Raw genomic sequence first — 26,160 nt, forward strand, 5'->3', positions numbered from 1 at the left:
TAGATACATGCTTCATTTCTGAAATATATTTTGTAAAAGAAACTACTCTGTTTATTGTAACATAAGAATATACGGCGGATTAGATTTGTAGTATTTTTTTCATTTTTAAATTGTACATATGGATTATGTATTAAAAATAACAGTTAATATATAACAGAATCTAAAAATACTTAAAAATGATTTGTTCAATATTGTTAGCTGTACCGATTAAAGTTGTAATTCCAAATACAATACCAGTGAAGTGAAATGCATAATTTTGACGGAAATAAGTAATTCTTTATTTTCATTTGAATCATAAGGATACATTACAAGAAAATATCGGTTATACATCACATTTAGGATACATTGTACATTCTTTACCACGCAATAAGACAAGAAACATTCTCGAAAACACTCAGAAAACTTGCCTTGCTCTTCGATAGGCTAGTAACGCTATAAATTGTATTTCCTTGTTCAATTGTTTGTACGATAATTGTAGTTCAGTCACAGTGAACATTTCATTTTTTGTTTGCCATGTAGTGCAAGGCAAATTCAGGTCCGACGAAAGGTAGTCTGTTGGTTTAAAAACTATGCGAAATATCGTTGGACGATCGTCGTCTACCGAAATTGGTGTTCAAAGATCGGTGGTAGAAACACGATACGAACACGACGTTCACAGAAAGTTTTTATATTTCATATTTGTGCAAATGAAGAGATACAAAGTCAATATTTTTATATGTACAAGATGCCTTTAAAAATAAAGATACTATGCAGTATAAAATCTGATTGGGAAATACATTCCGAGATAAACTAATTCAGAAGCGTAAATCTATATGTTTTTGTATTTCACTTTTTTATTACACCTTTCATCTAGAAATTTATAAATTAAACTTCATAGGTTTCCTTCATTTATAATAGCTGCGATTTTTCGCAAAAGTTGCTCAAAAAATGTCTCATCCTTTTATAAATATATATTAACATTATCGTTGATATTAAATTACCTTTTATGCTTAATACCTCATGATCAATCAAAATTATAATATGTAAAAGTTAAAAAAGTTGTAACACCAAAACTTTTTCAATGACAACTTCATAGGGAAGTTAATAGATACATGTTCATATGTTTATTGTAAAATTGTTCACTTTAGAATTGAATTCTCTACCAGATTCCAAGCTAGTTTCTTTACATTTAAAACATCCTGTATGTTCAAATCTATTCGACATATACTACTGACCATAATAATTTTCTCGTAATACTAGAAAGTTTAAGGGACGTTATAGAAGTATCAATGTTCCGCGTGAAAATAGAAAGTCTTAAAACATATTACATGTTTTCATATTTTTATATTAAACATTAAACGCGGATCAAGTTTACTATTTCAAAATCGTTTAACCCCACTCGTTCCCTTAATTTGTCACGATATAAATTTGTCAAGTTTCTATCTCATAATTCATAGTAAACCATAAGAAAATCTTCTCAATGAAATTGTCATCTTATTCGATTTCAAGATGCACACGAGAAAATTATACGTACGCATGGTCACTAGTGTAAATCGTTAACATCGCTACAATTAATTATAAGTATCGGTAGATAAATTTTGATAAGTACTTTGGTATGTTGAAAGCACGTTGCAGTAGACACTCAAGTTGATTGTATATACGACACGATATACATGTAAGAAGAACATTTTCATATAATATACATATATATACGTTTTTTTTTAAATATAAATAGGACACGCGTTCTCGTGGCGCGCAGAATATAATAAGAAATACTGTTAAGTAATAATTTAAGCGTACGATTCGGACCACGCTTTTACAGTTAAGCGTTTCTTCCCAACGAACCATTACAATTTTCCAGCAAGGTTTTATGTTTCGCTTATAGTCCTTACTTACACGTACATATTACATGTATATATTATATACTTGCATATACGTACACATACGAATATATAATATATAATATATAATATACCTATATTTATAATATAATATATGATATTTATTCAACATACTTAACGATCATCAACATTTAATTATATCCTCTCTTATTCCAGGTAACGGTGGTCACGCAGCGCTTTTCTTTCCTTCCCTGTCCCTTTCTCACAGCTAACGGATCAAAAACACGAAATCGCTGTGGCGGTAACGCCCGATATTAAAATATTTCACAGTTCGGCAGGTTCCTTAATCGAGCCTCTAACTTAGTAATTAAATAGATCTAAGCTCCGGGAGAATCTTCGAAAATTATCGGTATTACAATATGATATGACGAACTTTGGTCGGAAATGTTTACATTCTCCTTGCCGTTTCGCGTGAATCAGATGCAGCTGCAATCGTTCGGTTTATCCTTGCCCGCGTCTCCTAGTGTCCTGTGAAATAGGAACGCAAAAACTCGAAGATACCTATCGGAACGTGGTCTGCGCGACACGATTTCTCGTTAGCAAACGGTTGACACTAGAACTACCGAGCAATTAGAGTGATTTCTCCGTAATCTCTTGGAGAAATGAAAAAAAAAACTGTATTTCTCGAGATTTGAAGCGCCCGTACACTGATATATTCATAGAAATACTGTATAGCTTTCATGTCCTGAGTACATTCTAAAAGCTTAAAGTGCAAGGGGAATCGATTGTACGCTCCAGCACTATATCAATTCTTTGCCTTTGTTAGGCTGTACTCGAGTCAGTTTCTGGAAGCAAGTAGCTTCCTCCTATGCAACCCGAAATTGTGGAATTTAAACAAGCATTACATAGTTATGACGTCAATGTTTATTGCATCTCACTTCGTCTGCTTTCTTCGTTACGCGGCTTGGCCAATGACATCAACTGTCATCGCCTTGTCCCTGTTTAGCTTTTAGGATTCACTCAGGACGAAAGTGCTGCACAGCACACAGATCTGCTTTATAATTTTTCACCAAAGCATCTTCACAGTTTCGAGAACAGTGAAATAAGAATTTTTAGATGAGCCATTCTGACTGGCCCGGTAGTTTTAGTGTTAAACGGTTCATTGATACTCATCCGATCGGAACGGATGGTTGCTCGACACTGTGTTTACATATGTTGCATTCTCTGTTGCAGATTTGCTTGTCAGTTACTCGACTAAACGGTATTGATTACGTTAATAATTACAGACGCTGTCACATTAAATCGGTTTGGGGACCGTTCTTAGGCTCTCGATTCACTGTGAACCGTGTGCACCACGAAATGCGATTCAACTTTTGAGGTCAGTGTTGTAGCGTAGCACTTAGGCCTAGAAAGTACATTACGTATATGCGTTATCTATTTCATTTCTATTTCGGCATGTTCTGCTAGGGCGTCCTAGAAAATGTCGCATGTTCAAATCGTTGTTTACCTACTGGGTTGTAACATAAATATGTTCACATGTATTCAATAGTTTCGTTTGGATTAATCATTCAAATTTGAAGTAAGTCATTATTACATTCTTAGAACTAGGATTGTTCACATTTGCATTTAAACGAATTTATGTTACTACCTAATATGTTTAGTTCAACGTGCTGTCAAAGCAGAAATTTGGGATCATTCGTCGATTTTCATGAAAACCGTGTGTCATTTAACGCGTGAAATAGTGATTTTACATATGTATGCAATAAAATAGCTTCAAAAAGTATTATAAATCTAATACACACGAGTTGGTATTGATGAGAAGTAGAAACGGTAAATCATAAGCAGAGGCGTTAGTAGATTCTTATTAAATGCAAATTCTAGTTCGATTATTTTCAAAATGAATCACGTAATAAAGTAATGCCAAACTATTACAGAATAGTACAGAAGAAGAAACATTTTCCCATTTTGACCAAATATCAGGATAAACATTTTCAAATACATTTTTCAAATCTTTCGATAACATCTCTTCTCTTGATTGGTAATAAATATCGGTCACGCAATCAGATGTAGTCTAATCGACTCAACGTTAAGACGAAATATGACCTAAGAGGTGACAGTGATAGATATTTCAGTGATGCGATAAACATGTCCATTAACATTTGACAATGATAAAGAAAGACGTTATAAGGAACATTACTGAAGATACGCATTATTTTCTAGGACATCCCAGTAATAAAAAAAAAAGATTCCTGTTATAAATAACCGTAAAAATTTCTGTTGTCACTTTATCTGCTTATGATCACTTCGAAATGACCGATACGGTTTCTCCTATCGTGTATGAGTACATGGTTCTAATTGCAAAGCTGTATAACTTCAACACTAGGTTCACGGATATTTGTTGTAGACTTCATTCTGTTGTTCCTAGCAAAATGGATAATCCATTCGTTTAGATCTTGGAAATTAGGGGTTAGAAAATAGACGATCAAGATACATATTCATCTAATTGCATCAATCAAAATCGACGCAAGCATTTAGCAAATAATGTTAATAAAATTCGATATCCGTCAGATTGACGGGACCCGTAAATCTAGGGTTAAAATTAAAGTATAACGGAATTTCGTTATGTTCAGTTATGTTTTAGAACAGCGAGATTTTAATAGGTTTTGAATTGTTAAGCATTCGGAAAAGCCGATTAACACATTGCGTACCGGTTAATTGTTGAAAAAACTTACATTACTATATGTAAAATATTTAAATATCTGATAGTTAATTGATAAAGTTTAAAATAATTTGAAAACAATTGATTCTAATAAAATGTAATATTTTCTCAAACGATGCGCTGGTTAGCAAAGCTACGAAGGTAGCTATTTATATAAAAATTAGATTTCTCGTTTCCGGTACGCAATGTGTTATATGGCTTGCGGTAGATAAAGTGTAATGGTACGTCTGATATCGATCAAACGTGCCTTATGTACTCATGGAAAATTAGAATCGTTCCGCATGAACGGAAACATGGTTTGTCTTTTAACGTCGGAAACATGATGTAACTGCTATCATGGTCGTTTCGTTGCCGGATAATCAATTCGGTGATTATGTAAGACGTGGTTAGCCTTCGACGTAAACGGAACACGTACGAAAAGAAGACGAGCGAAACGAAGCTATTTTCGTAATGGCGGCTCATTTACTTCCCGTACTACTTGCAATATTGATTTAAGCTAAGTAATTAAGTACTGGCGACAATACTGTTGCACCAGTGCTGGGTAAAATATTTTTTCGAACAGTTAATGGAGCGTGTACTCTGAAAATATCTTGTTGCTCGAGGAATTTATTATTTTTCTTTTTATTTAATTAAAGTCAACGTTCAAAAGGTGAAATTTTCCCTCGATCCTTTTTTTATTTTTATTGAGAAGATTACTGAGATTTTATTCTAATGGTTTAAGTTATTTAAAAACGTTAATGAGTTCTAATACGTTTTTAAAGTACTGTTCCCTTCGAATTTATTAACAGATACATTTTAATATTTAACCCACCTAAATATTAAAATTAATCTGAAGAAAATTGATTCGAATCGGTTCAAATTCATTGATGAAGAAATTTTCGCACATTGCATACTGGTAACGCGAAATCTCGTTTTTATATAAAGACACTTAGTTCTGTAACTTTGCTAATTACTACAGCAATTAAAAAAAAAATTAAATCTGATTATAACTGATCATCTATTTGATATTTTTTATATCTCACTGAAAATCGCTACCTGCCTAATTCAGTTTTCTGAAAATCAGCCGGTACGCAGTGTATCAATATTCAAATTTTACTTTCATAATAATTTCAATAATTTCAATAATTTACATCTATTAAGTTTATTGAAAAATCTTTCGCTTTGTACAATATATAACACACCATTTTCATTAGGATCGTATAACCTTCATTCTTTCAGTATTCGGAATATCTGTTTTCTAAATTTTACCCAGATCCGCGCGCAACGCTATCGTCTCGTTCACTACTGTGTACCAGTTTCAACTTGACAGAACATAATGACGAAAGAGAAGATAACGCTCACTCGAGAATCGCGTGGCTTAGCGCGACAAATTTATCTTAGTCGCGTGGATGGTCCAATGAAATCGGCCGAAGTGCGCAACGATTCTTGACCATTCATTAATATTTCGACGAACAAGCTCGTCTCTAAAACAATTCAACAACGATGAGTAAATGACAGCTTCGGTGCCAATCCACGGAAAGCTAGGCGCAGCAAAATGTTAACACTTTGAGTGTCGTGTCTGCCGCACGTGACTGACACGCATCTGTTCATTGTAGATTAAAAATCAATATTTATAATAAAACACAAAAAAAGAGGAATTGAAATTCAATCATGATCGACGAGCTTTCGAAAAACAAAGATCACGGCAAGCCTGCGAATCTTCACGCATTTCTAGTACATTCGACCGCGCGAAACGCAATTAGAACAGCGTAGCAATCAGGTTTCCAAAAGAATTTAGAAACTAAAAAACAACGTTTACAATAAAATATAAAAATATGTACATAATCACGGTTGGCGTTCAAGGAACGGAAGCTATGGACTAGCCTGCAGATGTTCATCCACCTACAGTTCACCTGCCAGTTAAACTTAACGAGGATATAACGATAAAGTTTCCACAGGAATTCTCTCATTAACCTCGATGTACTGGAACTCTTTACGCAGAGAGTTAATGGATTCCCTATTATTTTCCTCTCCGGGATCCGCAGAATCGAACTTCGACAATTAACTGAACCAAGCTGAGTGGATTCTCCGGGGTTGATCGCGCACGCAAAGTGTTAATAGGGGATACATCGATCAGTGGGGCGACACGGTGTGCTCGCGGTTTTCGTTTCCGTTCAGTGGTTTCGAGAGTACATCCATAGAAGCGGTTCCACATATAACACGGCTACCTTTGTTTACATGTATTGTTTGCCGGATTATTTACCCTAGAAACTGATTGTACGCCAGTCGCCACGGCACGGCTTCCCTCTTGCCGCTATTTTCTTCCCCTCTTTGTTAACGGGGAGAACGGAAAGCCGCGGATTTCCCGTGATTTTCCAGCGGTGAACGGTCGGATCCTCGGATGGACGATTTACAGCGATTAGTGCAACGTGTGCCACATGGCGATGGTCTCTCTCGGCGATTGAGTCATGTGCAGCCAGTGCTCCCTACCCTGGCTGCCGCTGTTCTCCACGCCCGGAATGGCGCCGGTCGCCGGGCCGATGATGCAAGAGCCGACGATCACGCTGCCACCGATGAATTCGTTGCTTGAGTCCATCACGCGCACCTTGCAGAAACTCAGTTCAATTAATTGCTTTGCGTCGAATGTTTCACAGCAGGGCTGTCCAACCTTTTAGTTACCTTAGGTCTCATCAGAAGATGACGGGTTGGTATGGGCATATAAATTAACCCTTAACCCCTTAGCCTACAATATCGTGTTAGACTCGCGATGAAGATTTCAAATAGACTTTGACAAGCAACATTATTCAATTTGTTTGAATGCAAAGTAAATCATAAGATTAGAATTTTCTCCTATTTACAATAAATTGTTAATAACAGAGGAGTTAAATCAAATCAATGTTGTTCATTGATCACGAATCAAAGGAAAGACTACTTTGTTATTACGGATTGATTGCCTTCAAAGTAAATTATCATTTAATGCTAAAAACACGTACGTGAATGACTCGCATAATGTCAAAAAGTAGACTTGCCTTGTTACAGAATTCGTGAGTTCAATTTCTTATTAAATAAAATGGCGAGAATATAGTAAAAATTCGGGACTTCGGGTTTTAGAGCAGTAAGAACAAATGAGCTCCAATGAAATTCCTGTTCCAATGTTTGGGAAATCTTCGCGCTGGGAAAGGGACGGAAATGAAAGAAGGAAATTACGTTCCGCGGCATAAACTTCGGGAATAAAATTTGTTCCCGTGCGGATAAGGGTCGTGGCTTTTTTCCTCGTTCGCCGTCGTTAACGGGGAGCGTAATTGGCCGGCTGCGTCTCGCTGAATTTCGTTACGCGTATCGATTCGCCGGCTCTCGAATTAAATAATAATTTTCGTCGGATGGGAGTTCCGCAGTCGCTGCGCGGACGAGAGACAGCGCCCCTCTCGAATCAAGTATTAAGGACCGCTTTCGAGCTAATTATGTCGGAGGGCAGTGGTTACTTCCCTCCAAGAGTGGTTTGCGTAAAAATATGGAACGTACGAGGCATCGGGCGTAACGATCGTCATGGTTGCAATATTTATCCGGATAGGATGGAATTTCGTTGGAGCTTGTCGCAGTTCCGTCGTGAACGCGAAATAAATTGTAATTACCCTCGCAGAACTAATAAAATGCTCGAAGCTTCGTAATATTCCGCGTTTCGATTCCTTCCTCCAGATCGTGTTCGGATTTTAATTAGCGATTGTAAGAGATTATGCTATCGATGAATTTTGTGTTTGAAAATTAAGGGCTCATTAAGATGTGGTGTATAGAAAAAGAATAATGTAACTGTGTAATTAGAACTGGTAAGCGTTAAGTGAATCAAGCGAGTTTAGAAATGTTATTGGAGTTACGAGTGAAGTAGGATAAAATTGAATCTGTTGAACGAATGTCTTTCAATTGTAAGTATCTGTAGGTGTAAAGAAATTAATTTGACAAAAATGTGTAATGTGGAAAACTACTGAGTAAATTAATAAGAGAATGGAAAGTTATTGAAAAGTGGGTTCGATAAGAAATTATGTTAAATGAATGTTTTTCAATTGCAAGTATATGTAGGTGTATAATTGAAAGTGTAACGAAATTAGTTTAACAAAGATAATTGTGTAATGAGGAAAACTAATAAGTAAATTAATAAGAAAGTGGTAACTGAAAAATAGCAATGATATATTTTTTTTTTGTTAGCAAGTTGAAATTATTGTAATACTTTCAAATTAAACAAGATGAAAGGAGTGATGTTCCAGTATTGGAGGATGTGCTTACCTCAATGGCAGACGACGCGAGCGAGCTCGCAGGGACGTCAAAGGACATCGCCTCATTCCACATAGGACTTGTTGTCGCTTTCTTTACAGCGGTTTTCTTCTTCATCCGTTTTTCACCGCAAAGAAGATTCACCTTCACGAAAGAATTTAATGTCTCCTTTTCCTGCGTAACACATGTAAAACCGATAATATGGAATATTAAAAGATTGAAATGATCTTCATCCATATATATAAATGAGTACAAGAGAAACAGTAAAATTATTTGTGAAAAATAAAATGATAGTAAACAAGTGTAATTTTCCAAAAAGTTCGTGCTTGAATCAAAATTTAAACGCAGAGCACGTTTTCATAAAATAATTCTATTTCGTTGAGTACCAACGGTATAAACATAATTTGCTGCTACTACCAATTTCATTCATTAACACTTTGAGATTAAATGGTTTTAAAATGTTCCCACTTTTTTTTACAGTTAATGCACGGGTTAAAAAATAACCCACCAAACTTAATTGAAATCACTTATACTGTTGTACTATTATCGTGCATACCGAGTGTTTTATTTTTTTAAAATTGCGTGCCTCTAACGGTTAAACTAGTGAAATACCGATTGAAATCAGATTTCGATTCATTATTAACACTAGATTTACGGAACCAGACAACATGACTCATATCGTATTTTATAAACATTATTTACTAAACGTTAGGATAAATTCTGATGATACAGTTACGCAAATATGTATTCTAATCGTTTACTTATAGCCCTCTAATTTCCAAGATATAAATGAAACGAATATCCATTTTTCTAAGAACGATACAACGAACTGTACACTAAACGTCCGTAAATCTGTTAATAAGAAAACCGTAAGTGCTTTCTCTGGTACCTAATAATTTCGCTATATCAAATCAAGTGGCGAAGAATTGCTTCTCCAGTGCAAAGGGTTAATGTTCTCCCCTTGGCTGGAAGATGTTAACTTATTTTCCTAGGGGACCATAAACAGAGATGAAGACGTTACCTGCGGCGGAAAGAGATTCCTCGCTTTTACGATAACGACCTTTAATCGCTCCGCGCTCGGCAGATAAGACAAGGAGAGCAAAACTTCTTGGGTATGTTCCGGTGGCTTCCGTTCGCGTTCTATCTGACCCCATACTTCCTCGGTGGACGAAGGGGAGTCTAATCGCAAGATGTTTAACGGTACCTTCACCGAGCCCACCACGTCGTTTCTGGAGAATCGATCGTAATCCAGCACCTGTTGTTTGAAACAAACGATCTTCATGCAAGATGCACGTAAAAAACAATCGTGTAAAAATAGAATTTAACCCTTTGTACTCCAGAAGTGTTTCACTGGAAATACTCAGCAAATCGAGGAATCGAATCGAGGAATGGAATTAGGTTATTTCAATATTTCACATATCGATGCATTACACGAAGTTTAATATTGAATATGAAACTTTACAATTTTCCTGTGTTAAGTCAATCGACGACTGAGGGGCACTTCCGGAATGCAAAGGGTTAAACGGTAAGAGAAAGATGAAATATGATTTTTAGAAAATCATATAGTTTATACACTGTCATTATTTTTGCTATCAGTATCATCGAATAGGTATCTGCTAGAACAACGATTTATTGCTCACTGTTGTAATTAGAGAAATTGAGCAATAAATAATTGTTAGAGAATACTGTTGTTTTTGTCGAGTTTAGATCTTTCTAAAGATCTTTTAATTGTATCTTTCTGTTTTTTTTAAATGAAGTTGTAACATACGCACTCTTTTAGACACCTGTTTAAGTAATACTTTTTTTATTACGGTTAACAATTGAAATTCTTAATTTGACTGAAAGTTAGCCTGATAAAATGATATTTATGTCTTAGGGATCTATATTGTGTGCATGTATGTACGTGAGTCAACCGATAACTTTATCTTCTTGGAATAAAGATGTTATTTTTAGAAACAAGGGAAACTTATTTTTACAAAAGTTGTATGATACTGAGTGGGACATGACGAGAGAATAGATAGGAAAAACAAAAGACAACGATAAATTTATCGAACGTTTATCTGCAACAAAAATTTTATTAATCATTCTTTATTCGATTAATCAATTTTATTAATCGTTTTGACCTGTCTGGTAGTTTTAGCGTTAATTTCACGGTGATTACCTGCAAGACGAGGGTTTTATCATGAAATTCATCATGGCTGACGGGGAACTTGAATTGCTGATCGAAGACCGGGTTCGTCTCGTTACGATATATCTGCGTCTGTCGTTTTCTTGTGTCCACCTCAGGACTCAGCGTCAGTTTCACGTAAGGGTCGTTGAAACCTCCTTGGTCGCTGCCAGCCAGATCGTGCGCCTCAATCAAGTGAACGTGCAGATCGGATCGATTGAAATCGTATCTGAACCGCAAATGCAATCGACCTAAACTTTTCCCATTCCTACGAACCCATTCACAAAACTTCGAATTAGTTTCACTTCGTATGATGTTAACCTCTTAAGTGATTTTTCTTATTTTCAGAATGTACACTTATGTGATTACTTATTATATCTCTAGGCAATGACGAGTATACTCGACGAAAACACGGTAAATACACTTGCTGTAAGATTCAGTTAATTTATAAACTATACATTGTTTTGTTGTTTCTATGAAAAATTTCTTATTTCATTGGAATTTACGATACTTACAGAATTTAATATTTTATTTTTTAATATTATATTTTGTCTGTTCTATCGTTGACTTCACAATTTTTAATTTCTACTACAAAATCATATGAATATTTGGCTCGAATATAATTTGTATATTATATTAAAGACTATAAGCATCTTAGAATTTTTCCAGATTTTTACAGAAGTCACAACAGTGAAAAATCAAGAATGATCATGAAAGGTCCGTATTGATCCATTAATGAAAAACCATACCATCAGCGAAGGGTTACATACACATATTCGTTTTCTTGGACAGTACAGCTTCCCACAATTCTCATGATAAATATTTTACAACGAATATTTCCTTCCAATTTCCTGAATAAATATTTTTCGCAATGTCTAAATTCCGTTCGTGTAACGGAAAACGATAATGGCACCTTTCACAACAAAGTCATTTCCCCGAGATTCCGATCTCCAACTGTTATTCGTTGTTTGCTGTTTGTTCCTCGAGAAGCGTATCGAGTAACGCAGCTTTCTGCGCATCGCACGTTGAATCTATCACAGTCCAGCAGCGAACAGTTTCTAATACAAGGATTGAGTTATCCCGGCATGCGGCGATTGAACGCGAAGGGCAGCGATTTTATTTGATTTCTCCGCGAGACGTGCCGACGGTTAATCCCTTAACCGATAAATTGCTAACGCGATAACGTTCTAATCATTCGCACGTCTATTAATTTCAATGGAAAATGCGGGTTTAATTGGACAGCGCGGTTGCCGTCGAAGTCGAGTTCCTTGTCGAAAATGCAATTAAAACCGTAAATATCGAACGAGAATAACCGACACACGGAAGTTTAAAGAACTGGCCCACCTGTCAACCCTTTGTGGTAGCTGTAATGTGTACTTTTTGGAAAATTCTCTTTCTCTTTGGATTTTCGATCCTATTTTTTCCCCTCGCATTTTCCATTTTATTCTCCCCCTTGAACTGTCCTGCCTTTTTGCTTTTCACTTTCTATTTTATTTTTTTCGATACTATTTTTTCCCTATAGATTTTCCATTCTATTTTTTCCTTCGAATTTTCGATATTTGTTTCCATTAGATCTTCTATTATACCTTTCTCCCTTGAACCTTCTATCTTATTATGTTTCCTTTAGATTCTTTATTCTGTTCTTTTCATTTTCTATTCCGTTTTCTTCCTTTGGACTTTCCGTGCCATTTTTTGCTTTGAATATTCTATGCTGCCTTTCTCCTTTGTTTCTCATAATTTAACTATTCTTCGGGCACTTAACATTCTCCCGTTTGTTCCCAACTGCTTTCACTGAAGGATAGTTCTAAAGCTCGTCAGTTACGATATTTTTGAAGAATATTAATATTAAAGTGTTTTTTGAAGTGGTAGTAGGAGCGTGTAGACAGTAGTTTACTTATGGAGCGACCTTCGTTTTTCTTATTTCTAATATTCTTTGCCAAGGTTTCGTAAGGGTCTTGCTACCCTAGTACGTTTATCGATTAGACCCTTACGTAGCTAGGTATACCTTTGCACTTTCTCTCCCCTTATCGCTGGACTACTTTCTCCGAGTTCACCTGTGCGTTCTTGCTTTCATTTTTCATGTCGCTTCTATATATATGTATACTTCGTTCCATTCTATATTGTTTGATATATTTTTTCCCTTTTTTTCCTCGCTTCTTTTTATCAGTACCAGTCGAAAGAACTGATTTCGTTTTACTTATTTCGCAATTATTGATATAAAAATGCTAAATATCCGAAGTTATTTTAAAAGTAAATAGTTTCACATGCATACTATAGTGAACATCACTATCAAATTAAAGAAAACTGTTATCAGTTTTGCGAATACAAATTCTTATCATTTTTAGTGTTAAAAATGAGAATATTGTGGCTCGTTTCTTTCTGAAAAAATGAGGGTTGTTGATTTTTTATCTCTGTGATTATCTTCCAAAGACCAAACCATAAATAAGCTATTTATTTTAAAAGTGGTTTAACTCCATTCCAGAAAAGAAAAAGAAACCGTTTAAAACTAAGAAGATAACGTAGCATTGCAATTACTAAACCACCAACTTGGTTTTCTTGAAAAATGGCGTTAAGCCACTTTCAAAATAAACGGGTTAACGCTAACCGTACCGGCACTTTTCTTATCGTAACTAGTCGAATAACTGGCTACAAAATAGAGATAAATAAATTAGATGATATACTTTTGTTAGTGGAAACAGGAATGCAAGAAAGAGTGAAATCTCAAAAACCAATTAATACGTTGACTGCCACGAAAAACATCAGCGTTTTATATATCACTTATTCTTTCCACAGCAAAGATACAAAACAAGACTTATTAATTCTTTGATATGAAAATTCTTATATTACCCTATTATCTAGTTACTCACGTTACGAAAGATTTGTATTCGAAATCAATTATCTTCCAAGTCATAATTATTTTCTTCTAAGTAGATTGCAGAATTTTAAATTCGGTCATTTCGGCACGGTTAGTGTTAAATGTGAAATTAATAAGTTTTAAGAAAATCAAGTTATATACTCTCTACTGGTAAATTGATATTTCTTTCGGAGAAAAATTGAGGTCGGTTGAAATATCGAATAACAATAAGAGATCGGATATCCAGGTATTAGATCAGACGAAGTAAAGAATATTATGCGTGCGAACCCGTGAGATTTGAGGAATATCGGACCGTCTCTTGATAGGTAGAGATCAGGCTGTATGGAACCCAGTGGCGAAGCTGGAGGCGGCGGTGGTCCACCATCGCTGTTGTATTGGAAAAAAGAAAGAAAGCATTATAATTGTCCATCATCTGAATAACCTGTGTAATAACTGGATTGCGGATTTTTATGCATCTATGGGAAATTTGAAAGTGCGAAATTGCACAGAAGACGTACAATGTGAGAATATATATATGTATTAATCTCCAAAGTGTAGTCATTTTTATAGCATTTGTTAGGAAAACTATTTTCTATTGTAATTTTATTTTTCTAATTACATTCTTAGAATTGTTAATTTCCATAAAGATTCGTAGTCTACTAATCACGTATTTTTATCTTATATGAAACAAATGGAATTGCAAGATTTATTTAATTAAATAAATATAAATATAGATATAGATATAGATATAGATATAGATGTAGATGTAGATGTAAATGTAGTGTAGATGTAGATATAGATACAGATATGATATAAATCTAAATATAAATAAAATTAACATATAATCAGAGATATTACTTCATTAAACTGATGAAACAGTTTTTATTATAGTAAAAATATAGTAATTACACACAGATTTTTCAAGAAACAGATACAATATCTAATAATAATAAAAATCCGTATTAGAGAAGTTTTAAAACTTCATTCCTCTGGAAAGAAATTTAATTCTCGATGAAAGGACTTTATACTTTAGCTTCACTTTTACACAAAGAAATATTCTCCTCTCGCCTGTCGTTAAGAATCGCAGGACACCCCGTGTAACACTCGGAAAGCATAAAACGACATTGTGCGCAATAAAAGATTCTACGAGAAAGAAAGGAAGTGTTATGCGTTAACCTTTGACTGCTATAGACGTTGAAACTTATACAACTATTATAAAATACTTGATATATAGCATTTTAATCATTGAACGTTAGACTACAATTGAAAAGTATGTAACATAAGAAGATTAGATGCTATGCAAGCAGATAAATAGGAATGAACGAAGATTTGGTGCGGTTTCATAGATATCTATAGCATTATATTGGCAAGCAAGTTCACAACCTGTCATTTAACACTAGAACTATCGAGCATTTAATACGATTGATATGAAATCCCTATAAAAATTGTAATTAGTACTTTTCAATCGGTTTTTCGCGAAAACCCGAACGAATTTACTAATTGAGTGAAATTTTCCATTTATCGTTAACAATTTAGTAGAAAAGGTTCACCCCTCATCCTACATTTTATTTCAATTGTGCTCGATAGAAGTACTTTATAGTTAATAATTTAGTAAAATATGTCAGCAGTGATTAACACGTTCGCTACTAGCGTCACATATTTGTAACGTCCGTAATCCTACATTTTTACACAATGAAAATGAAATTGATCCTATAGATATCGTAATTAGAAATTATAAACCAAAACATTACATTCAGGAACTCGATGACTCGTTTCAGTTTCATTTTTCTAATATTTCCTGTAGAAGATTTATTGGATTGAAGAAAATACAATTCAGGAGACCGTCACCGAAACAAGCGCTGGTAGCGAACGTGTTAACACATTGCGTACCGGCTAATTTTCAGAAAATTGAATTGCTGTGTCATATCGTTGTGTAATATATTTTAAATACATAATCCGCTCAACGCAACTCTAATATTTTTTTAAACGCTGTAATTAGCAAAGTTACACAGGTAAGTGTTTTTACATAAAAACAAGATTTTTCGTTACCAGTATGCAATGTGTTAAGTGGTTGCCTTGATCAGAAGCAGTTGGTAAAGCGTTAACCCTCTATGGGCCGAATTTTTCTTCATGATTACAATAAAATCTGTGCAGTGCAAAATTAATAAATATACACATATGAATACGAATTAACAATATATTCAATAGTTTCAATAATTCCAACGAACAAATATATTTTGTAACCTTCAAGTTACAATGACGTTAAACTTCCACGCCTGGGCATATAAAAGTTGAAGTTTTTTTCAACTGATTATTTAATTTCATTCACCACTTCGAGTGCAAAATGAAATAAATCAACAAGATGCCAATGTATCGATACGCGACTTCAAAGTTACATGGGCCTACAGAGGGTTAACGCTAGATTTACGGGACCCGTCAATTTGACGGACATTGAACTTTTCAAACATTATTTCGTAACAATTTAATTCACCACAATTTACCACATCGAGCGCCGGCAATGTATTGGCCACTTAACCTAAACACCGGCCTCATTCGCTTGTATCTGATCAATGAGTGGCCAAAAGAAATATTCAAAACATTATACATTTTCGTCAAGTAGTACATTTTAATTGCATATTCGTCGTATACAATTCAACGGATCCAGAAATCCGCATTATTGCGGGGCCGGCGCTCGATGTGTCAACCCTTTGCACTCGGATGTTTCTTGCTAGAAATATTTAACATTTCTTTACGAGGCGAAGACGATGTTCTTTGAGACTAATTCGAAGATCACCAGTACATTGAGGAACAAAGCTGTTTTATTCCAATGTTTCACGTATCGAGGCATTATACGAAGTTTAACATTGAATATCGCATTCTATAGTTTTACTGTGTCAAATCAAGTGGCGACCGAGAGTCACCTCACGAGTGCAAAGGGTTAAGATGATTGCTAGCGCGATCCGTTCGCGAAGATGGTTCTCACCTTCCAGATGACCGTAATGGCGGAATAAGAAGCGGCGACAGGCTTCGGCCGGCCGATCTCGCAGCTCCGTGGGTGACGCTTATCGTGGACCCGCCGCAAGAAGAGCCCACACCTGTTGCCAGAGAGGACAGCGAGCTTTGGGAGCGTGACGCATTGCTGCTGAGAAGGCTTCCGGAACAACTGGCTGGACTTCCGCAGCGTGCGTCCAGCGACGCGGCACGTCCCGGTGACGGTGATCTGTGTGTTCAAGGTTCCCGCTTGCGGTGCACTTTAACTTTTCGCGTTACACGGGCTCGGCTTAACCCCGTAATATCGAGTCAGACACGTCGCGAAGGCGTCAAATCGTATTTAGTCCTTCAACACTATTAGCAACGATAGAGTGTATGGAAATGTTGTTTCAACACATTGTACGCCGGCTAAATTTTAGCTACTAAAGACGCGAGCGTCGGTAATTATATTGATAGATTTTTAACCCTTTGCACTAGAAAGTTTTTCAATGGAAGTATTCAACATCTTCTGACGAGATATAGGTCGTATTGTTTGAAACTAATTTAACGATAATTCATAGATAAATTAAGCAACAGAGGTGTTTTATTTAAATATTTCACGTAGCAATGAGAACTTCTATTTGAAATATTAAATATTCAACTTCATAGTTTTGTTGTATCCAATCATGCGGTGGCTGAGAGTCACCTCTCGAGTGCAATTGTCTATTCCTGTTTTTTTTAAATAAAACATATTTAAAATACCACTAATACCACATTAATTTCCATGTATTCCTCTGAAGATATTGAAAGACTGCATTTACTGAGATTTTGATTGACTTATATTTTATTTTGCCAAATACCTTAACAAAATAGGTTATTTAGACAATTCCCTGAGAAACAGTTGTATCTACACAATGATTGCAAAAGTAGGAGTCAGGAATAGGTAATTCTGGCCTGTCCGATGACTTTAATGTTAAAACGAATTAGAAAGTTTCGAGAGGGAACGAAATTTACGGTGAAATTGTACGGATGGTGTCGCGAAACACCGAATTTCCGGCGCAAAGTGGAGAACTTCCGGCCTGGACGTAGCGTGAAACGAACGAATCCATTCTCACCGTGGATTCCCCCAGCTTCCCGCCAACGTAAACTGCTGTCTCGCGGTTGTTGCGATTCATTTAATTACTTTCGAACCGCACAGAATTCACGCGGAACGGAAATTCTGGCGACAAACGATCGACGCACGTGTCGATACATCGACGTTCAACGCGTTAACTGTTGAATTGTGAATAATAGAAACTTTGCGAAATCGGAGGAATTTCTATGACGAAGCGAAAAATAAAATTTGACAATTCATTACAGCCATTACTTTCTTAACAGTTTGACTGCTACGGCGGTCACCGATGACCGGAGATTTCAAATTACAACAAAATAATTATGACTTGGAAGATAATTGATTTAGAGTACAAATTTTGTATAACGTTAATAACTAGATAATAGGGTAATATAAGAATTTTCATATCAAAGAATTAATAATTCTTGCTTTGTATCTTTGTTATAGAAGGAATAAGTGATACATAAAACACTGATGTTTTTCATGGCAGTCAACGTGTTAAAGATACTTTGTTACTCTATATTAACACGTTGACTGCCAAAGATAAATAGGAATAGTTATTAATTATTTACTACCATAAATTACGTTACAATATTATCTAGTTATTTACGTCATTGAATATTTTTATTCGACGTCAGTTGTCTTATGAATTATAATTGTTCTCAAGTCATTTCGAAGCTCTGCTTACCAGTGACTACCATGGTGGTCAACGTGATAAATACTATATAATACCTTTTTAAGTCTGATTGACCTTAATCAAATTCATGTCATATGCATCTGTATAAGTCCTTTGGAAAAAATCCTTTCTGAGCTCTCTAGTAGCCAGTAGCGATTTAACAGGCACGATTTCATAGAGCAAAATACACAGAATGAAAAAATATAACATTAAATCATTCGATTGAATTGCATTATTCTTGCAATATCAATTTTTCCCAGGAACAGCAGAATAAACACATTCGCAAAAACCTAGCGTTAACCCTTCGCACTTGTGGAATATTTCTCGTTAAAATATTCATTATTTTCTAATGAAGAATTGACGACATATTTTGCAAGCAACACGAAAAACAATCATGCATAAACTAAGGGACAGAATTATTTTATTTAAATATCGCGTACGTTGGTATAATATACAAAATGTAATATGGAATTTTCAATTTTATAATCTTTCCGCGTTGAATTAGATGACAATTGAGTGTCGCCTCAAACTACATTTAGAAATTCGGTAAATCCTTTTACCAACCGGATACAATTAATTATTGTAAACGTGCTCGAAAATATCTCTTCGCCCCTTCTCGAGTTTCCATTTATTTGGACTGTCAGTCAATCGAATCGGATAATCGAAGTTCTACCGTATAAAACACTGCGTCACCAAATTCGACTGATTTGCCAATCAACGTGTTAAACATGAGCCATCTGTCCCACTTGGTGTTGCCGGCGTTTCTCATTGCGTTATCGCGTTAATACCGCGTCCGGTTTTATCGCGAAACCCGGGGCCGTGTTATTGGACGCGCGATCGAACAATTTGTTCGCCGTCGGCGGTCGAGTCAATCGAAGCGATTCTCGTGCGTTGAATTTCGGCTGACCGACCCCAGTGAAACGGGATTCAAGAGTTACGTACCTCCGTTCCCCTTTGATCGCAAGAAGATAATGTTCCGTGACCGGAAACGCGTTCGCTTTGAATTGTTTGACTCGCGAAGGAAGATTTTTGCGCGGAACGTTGCCTTGACATATGAAATTATCGATGAAATTAGTTATAATTGAACATTTAGTACATTAGCGAATTAGTAATCGATTACTTCGAATTTGATTGGGGAAAGATGGAATAATAAAGTTGTTCGTAGGTTTATAAACCTTCAGCAGATGCAAAATTGTACATCAGTTGCTTTAATAGAAAAAGGAAACAACGTGTTGACCTTTTGTTCTTCGAGTAACTAAATCATTTATTTGCAACTCAGTCTTTTGAATATGAACATTTCATTTTGCCGAAATGTCCACATTCGTTCGCAAAGGGTAATTGTTGTTTTAACCCCTTACGATTTGATTCTTAGCCATGATCGATACGACTACTTCATCGTTATTCATTTATCAGGAAGGGAACAAATATTGATGCTTATTATATGTCAACGTACACTTCAAAGGTTAACGATTGGTAATAGAAAAGTAATATTTCATTTATATTTGAAACAAATGAATAACACTTCGACTTCTCGAATTCAGTTTAAAATTTCCGTCTGACACGATATTCTAGGTCAAAAGGTTAAGGGTTGAAAAACGAATATCGTTTAAGGAATATTATTTTTAAGTAAATAGTTACTGTGATGGTTTTGAAGCTTTCCGTGTCTTTTATATTCTACACCAATACTTATATAATTATGAACATTTATTCGGTTTAATTTAATTAATTCTATTAATTCGGCAATTAACCCTTAACGTTAGGTTCAAGGAACGCGTCAACTTGTTCACACCGTTTTCTTGTTAGCAATGAATCGAGGTCCGATTTCAATCGGTATTTCACTAGTTTAATGAATGAAAAAAATTAGTATTAACAGTTAAGTTTATGCCGTTGGTATCAAATTAAATAAAATTTCTCTACCAAAACGTTCCCGATGTTCAAACTTTGATTTAAGAACCCGCACGAACTTTCTCCGGTACACAATAGAAACAAAGGAGGATTCCACATTCATCTATAATTACGTCTACTTTAAAATGTAACAATTAGAAATTGAAAACAGTTAATGATACCACTTTTGATCCTTCAAACAGTTGCGAAGAGCCAAAATAAATGATACCTGCTATTTGATACATTAGTTCTAAACGTTAAGCGATAACAGTAGTCGAACAGTTCATTTGAATTCAAGAGAATCGATTACATTACTTCTATTAATTTTAGTTCAAGATCTTCGCTACGAATCTGACACGATATTCTACGGCAACGGATTAAGGGTTAGAAACAGAATTTTTGAGAAACAAACGTCTAACCTTGAACTTCTGCTCGGTGGATAAGAAGAAGCGGTGTGCAGAGGATCGCGATGATGATGGTAGCGGCCGTCAGGTCCGAATGACCGAGTATGCGACGAACTTCGGTGACCTGGTTGTCCCTCCAAGGAACTTTGAGAGCTGACCGACGAATTTCTGGTGAATAAACGACCGGTGCTTCCGCCGCTGCTGCTACTTCCGCCAGGGTAGCTTCGGCTCTGGTGTGGCAAGCCTCCTGCTTCAATTCGAGATCAACCGGAAACGTGAATTTTTCGTGTGCGATCGTCGTTTGAACGATCGGTATTCGTCATTATTAAATTGCAGATCATTAGGAAAATTCAAATCTTTTAACGCTTTGCACTCGGACGTTTTTTATTAGAAATATTTTCACATTTTCTGATGAGATATGAAGACATATTGTGAAACTAACTCGAAGAGAAATCACGTACATTGAGGAACGAAGCTATTTTATTTAAATATTTCCCAAATTGTATTTATAATAATAAATATAATATTAAATATCAAGTTTTACAGTTGTACCGTACGAAATCAAGTGGTGAGTGAGAGTCATCTCTCGAGTGCGAAGGGTTAAAGTGTAATTAGAAATATAGAAGTGTTCAAAGTGTGCAAAGTTCAAGTTCACAAGTTAACTGATCGATTCAAAGCACCGAATTGGTTCTTATTCATCGGCAACTCCGAGCAAGGTATGCTTAAATAGGAAGCATTGATTCTGACTAACCATCAGAGAGTCCTCAAATCTCTTGATGATGCCAGCTGCAATGCTAGCGGAACGTCGGGGAACAATTCCTAATGAACATGGCTTACACCCGGAAACTTTGAACATTTCTCATAGTATTCTTGGCCGTGAAAGCCTCAAACAAATAGAAATATGGAATTACGGTGGAAAATGGTTTCTTCTAACATTGCAAAATGCAGTGTTTGGGCATTTCATGCATTTCTTCGTATTCGGTGCTTTTTTGCAAAGGTCTGCATTTTCAAATTTTTCATAAGTGTATAAAAAGGTACAATCTAGATATTCTACCGGTTTAATTAGTTATACCATTGGTTGAATCATTGCAAGCTGTTTCTTTGTATTAACAGGTGATATTGATTCTGTGTTTATATTAGTTTAATGAAAGTGACTGTTAAGGGAACAAAATAATACTGATTACTTTGTGTAAATTATCTCAAGTAAAAAAATAGTTTTTATATACTAACAGGTTATAAACATTCTAAATAATGCTCAAACAAACCAACAACAAATTACTGAGCAACATTAGCATTAAAGGGTTTGCTCTACAATTTCATAAAATAATCGTCTTCGCAACATAAAAATTCGCATAAATCGATTGAAACTTTCTAGCGTAAGATTTTTCTTCATTCCGAAACAGTTTACAATCACAGGCATTCACTTTCTCCATATCTTTCTTCCTAAATTTCATTTTTATAAATACATTTCATTCCGTTAACCCTGCTACATTCTTCGAGTCTTTTTGGTCTAATAGCATTGTTATTTTCTTATTACCGTTTTGTTCATTTAATCTTTTCCTTTCATTTTGTTAAACCCACTTTCAATTTGAGAATAGTACAAAAAAATTGTTGTCAGACTGTGCGTTCCTATGTTTTTTAAAATAACGTTTCAAGCGCATAGACAAACTGAGGATAAGTTGAGGATCACTGCTTCCACTTGAACTTTGCATATTTGATGCATTTTTACGCGGATAATTAAACTGCCACTGCGTTATAACGATCGTATTATTCCGTGTGTACCAAAGTATTCGCTCGCAGGATTACAATTTCGATCGAAGAGAGCCGAGCAAAGGGACGAGGCCACTTGTGCATTCCGTGCACGTTTCACCGCCATTTTGATGCGCGGCAACGAACGGGGATTAGTCCGAACGTAAGTAACAGGATTGGGTGAATTTTTGTCTCACGAAAGAGTACAGTGAACATTGGATAATTGGAATATCAGAGATCTCCTCGTAATTGCAACATCGTCATTTCTACCATATCCCCACCAGGTTCATTTGAACACATTATAATCTTCGATCGAAAGTTTGGAACCACTTGATATTTAACGTCACAAATTAAAAATTGTATATCTTACAAACATGTAAATAAAATGACAAAAATTATATATCTTTATATTTTACTACTTACTTAACGATAAAGTGGTTGTATCAATTATTAAAAAATAAATCATAGAAATTTCTTTTTCCTTCACTCGCGTTGTTTTCTAGTTAAAATTTTCGTTTCTTGAGGTCGATTTGATTCTATTTCTACATAATTGCAATCTCTCGGTCCCATTGATTGTTGCAATGATCCAATGTTCACTGTACATGGTTCACTAGCCATAAACACGCAGGAAATTCTTATTCGTATCATAAATTGCTTCTACATCAGAGTGACGCACAACACTAGATCTACGGAACGAATCAATTTGACTCACATTGAATTTTGTATCTTAATTGACTTACTTAATGACTTATATAAATTTAATTGACTTGATTAATGATTTAATTGTATCTTAAAACAATTTTTCTAGGAACAACAGAACATTCTAATTGTCCATTTTTAAACGTCTAATTTCCAAGATCTAAATGGACGAACAGAAATTTTTCTAAGACGATAGAATAAACTATACAGCAAGTGTTCATAAATCTAGTGTCAATGTGGTTTTTAAGGGTTACACAAACTCTTCACCAATTACACGAAGTTCTCTATCGCGAAATGTATTCTGCTGGGTTGGTGTAATCAAGAAAGTTCTCGTAAACAAGATTTCATTCTATTATCAGTTCGCTATCTTGGTACTTCCGTAACTTTTCCTTCAATTTTGCATTCTTGCAGGTAGAATGTGAATTTGGTGCATCCATTGTATTGAAAGTTAATGATAGAAAAACTTGAATGTTATTTAAGCTGATATCGGATGAAGTTAATTTGTTTCCAAGAAAGCTTTCCAAATAATCGAACTCCGTTCGAGTTTCCCGAGAACTCTCAACGGAGAAGGTCTTACCAGATTCGACCACCACGGAAGAACACGGCTGCACGGAATGTTTTTCCTTAGCCACATTGAATTCCTGAAACAAGAAACACTTGTCAGAAGAGTCGTCGATTTCCAATGAACATTCATTGTTAACGTTATATTTGACACGTTGACTGCCACGAGAAACTTCAGAGTTTTATGTGTCGCTTATTCTTTTGTAGAGAAGATAAAAAGGAACGATTGCTTTTTTTATCACAATTATTAGGTTACACTATTATCTAGTTGTTCACGATATTGAATATTTTCATTCGACGTCAGTTATCTTATGAATTATAACTGTTCTCAAGTAATTTGGAAGGTCTGGTGATCATCTTGGCAGTCAACGTGTTAATACACCTTTGTATAGGGTAAATTGGGGAGATGGCACACTTTTTTTAAAAGCATTATCACATCATAAATATTATTAACATTAAACGTAGCAACAGTTTGTGTATACTTATATTTATTGCAAATAGTCGAATAACCAGTAAAATAAAGGCAAACAGGTTAAACGATAAATGTTTCTTATTGGAAACAGAAACAAAAGGAAAGATACAAATTGAACAATTGATTAATTGGATAAGATAGGAATTGTTTTAATGTTAAATGAATGAAGAGAAACAGAGAATTTTCAATCAAATTTTAAAAAAGGTTACTTGATCGTTCGTGGTACGTTTGGTGTTAATCTAATAAAAAGAAAATACTTGTTATAAAAGTAGACACATATAAAAAGAATAGTTAAATAGGTATCTGTGCAAGATTTAGTATATCGCTAAAAAGAATTGAAAATACAGATATTTAACAATCCAAACGAGATCGAGTCATCTAACCCGGAATTACTTTTTACCTATTTTTACCAAAAGGTAATTTAATCAAATTAAATTACTTAATATAATCTAATAACTACCTATTGCCAAATAAACATTATAATCATTATACGTGTCGAAAAGTCAATCAAGGAACAATGAATAAACTTGGAGAATAATTTTGAATTGAAACATCGAAGGGTGCCAAGAATATTAGATTTTAGTCAAAATCATGTATATCGAAGGTTTGACATTTCAAAATTTTTACATTCTTCTATGCAAAAGAGATTAAAACAGAACTATTATCATAATAATGAAATAGTGAAATTTTCTCTGAACGGTTCTCCATTCTGACAGAGATGTACATGGAAACAATTTTCGCGAAAGATTGGATTCCTGCGAAAGGAAACGCGACGCAAAAGGGTTCGCCATCCAGAAGATTATATCATCCTCGGCGATCTGCGAAACAGGATTCGATTTCAAAGTTAACGTTTACGGTACGTGCCGTTTTTCAAAACAAAGGGACGTTGAATGTGGGTCAGTCAGGCGAAACGATGAAGAGAATAAAAAAAAAAACAAAAGGAAGAAAAATATAGGAATACGTCCAACCTCGGTGCAACGTAATATGGTTTGACCGAGTCGCGAAACCCACCGACCATTATCCAATATCTCCGAAACATTTCGAGTCGGACGTATATAGTGAACTGGATGAATTGGATCATTCGAACACTCAATGGGACCGAAAGTTGCAATTATGAAGAGGTAGAATTGAATCGACCTCAAGAAACGAAAATTTTAACATGGCGGACGTAGAAAGCAACGCGAATGAAGGAAAAAGAAAGAAGGTCGAAGCATTTAGCAATATTAACCTCTTTTTATGATTTATTTTTTAGTGATTGGTACAACTACTTTATCGTTGATAATTTATTTTAAATTATTTTAAAATGTAGTTCCCTCAAATAAGCGACGATTTGAAAACATCTCTATATTGTAAATAACGGTACCTATTGCGGTGACATTCAGCAAGACGAACCTACGGTAACGACGCAATTCAATTAAATTATTTAATATCGTATTTTTGTTATTTTGCATATGCTGTGTCTTAGAATCATTTGGTATTCAATGTGTTAAGAATACAAGTTGTAATGATTATTATACATGTGTCTACGTTTATTGCAAAGGTTAATACGTTGACTGTCAGGTCGGTCGATGATTGGAGTTTCCAAGTTACTTTAGAGTAATTATAATTTGTCAGATAACTAACGTCGAATGAAAATATTTTATAGCGTAAATTATTAGATAACAGTGTAACGTACGCATTGCGATATCAAATAATAAGTAACTTCCTCTTTATCTTTGCTAGGAAAGTATAAGCGATACATAAAACTCTGAAGGTGGAAAAGTAATATTTCCTTAATTTTATTATATTATAATATATTTAGTATATTTCATATTATATTAAAATATGTT

The 26,160-nt window shown here is 35.0% G+C and overlaps 1 protein-coding gene across 5 annotated transcripts in view; it reads right to left on the reverse strand.

The window, feature by feature from the left end:
• Window positions 1–260: 260 nt before the first annotated feature.
• The window catches only part of Sytbeta (Synaptotagmin beta), a 229,780-nt gene continuing 203,880 nt past the window's right edge, over window positions 261–26,160 (reverse strand). For 2 of the 5 annotated variants that reach the window (XM_031978894.2, XM_031978895.2), the window contains exons 4-11: window positions 23,876–23,939; window positions 20,866–21,100; window positions 16,789–17,025; window positions 14,094–14,192; window positions 10,946–11,219; window positions 9,806–10,039; window positions 8,797–8,958; window positions 261–7,123 (exon numbers count right to left, since the gene is read on the reverse strand). In XM_031978894.2, the coding sequence (XP_031834754.1) occupies window positions 6,938–7,123; window positions 8,797–8,958; window positions 9,806–10,039; window positions 10,946–11,219; window positions 14,094–14,192; window positions 16,789–17,025; window positions 20,866–21,100; window positions 23,876–23,939 (1,491 nt within the window). In that variant the 3' untranslated portion in view covers window positions 261–6,937. The other 3 variants (XM_031978896.2, XM_031978897.2, XM_076368488.1) reach the window with 3 other exon arrangements.

This window comes from Nomia melanderi, chromosome 6 (assembly GCF_051020985.1).
Source record: "Nomia melanderi isolate GNS246 chromosome 6, iyNomMela1, whole genome shotgun sequence".
Lineage (NCBI taxonomy): Eukaryota > Metazoa > Arthropoda > Insecta > Hymenoptera > Halictidae > Nomia > Nomia melanderi.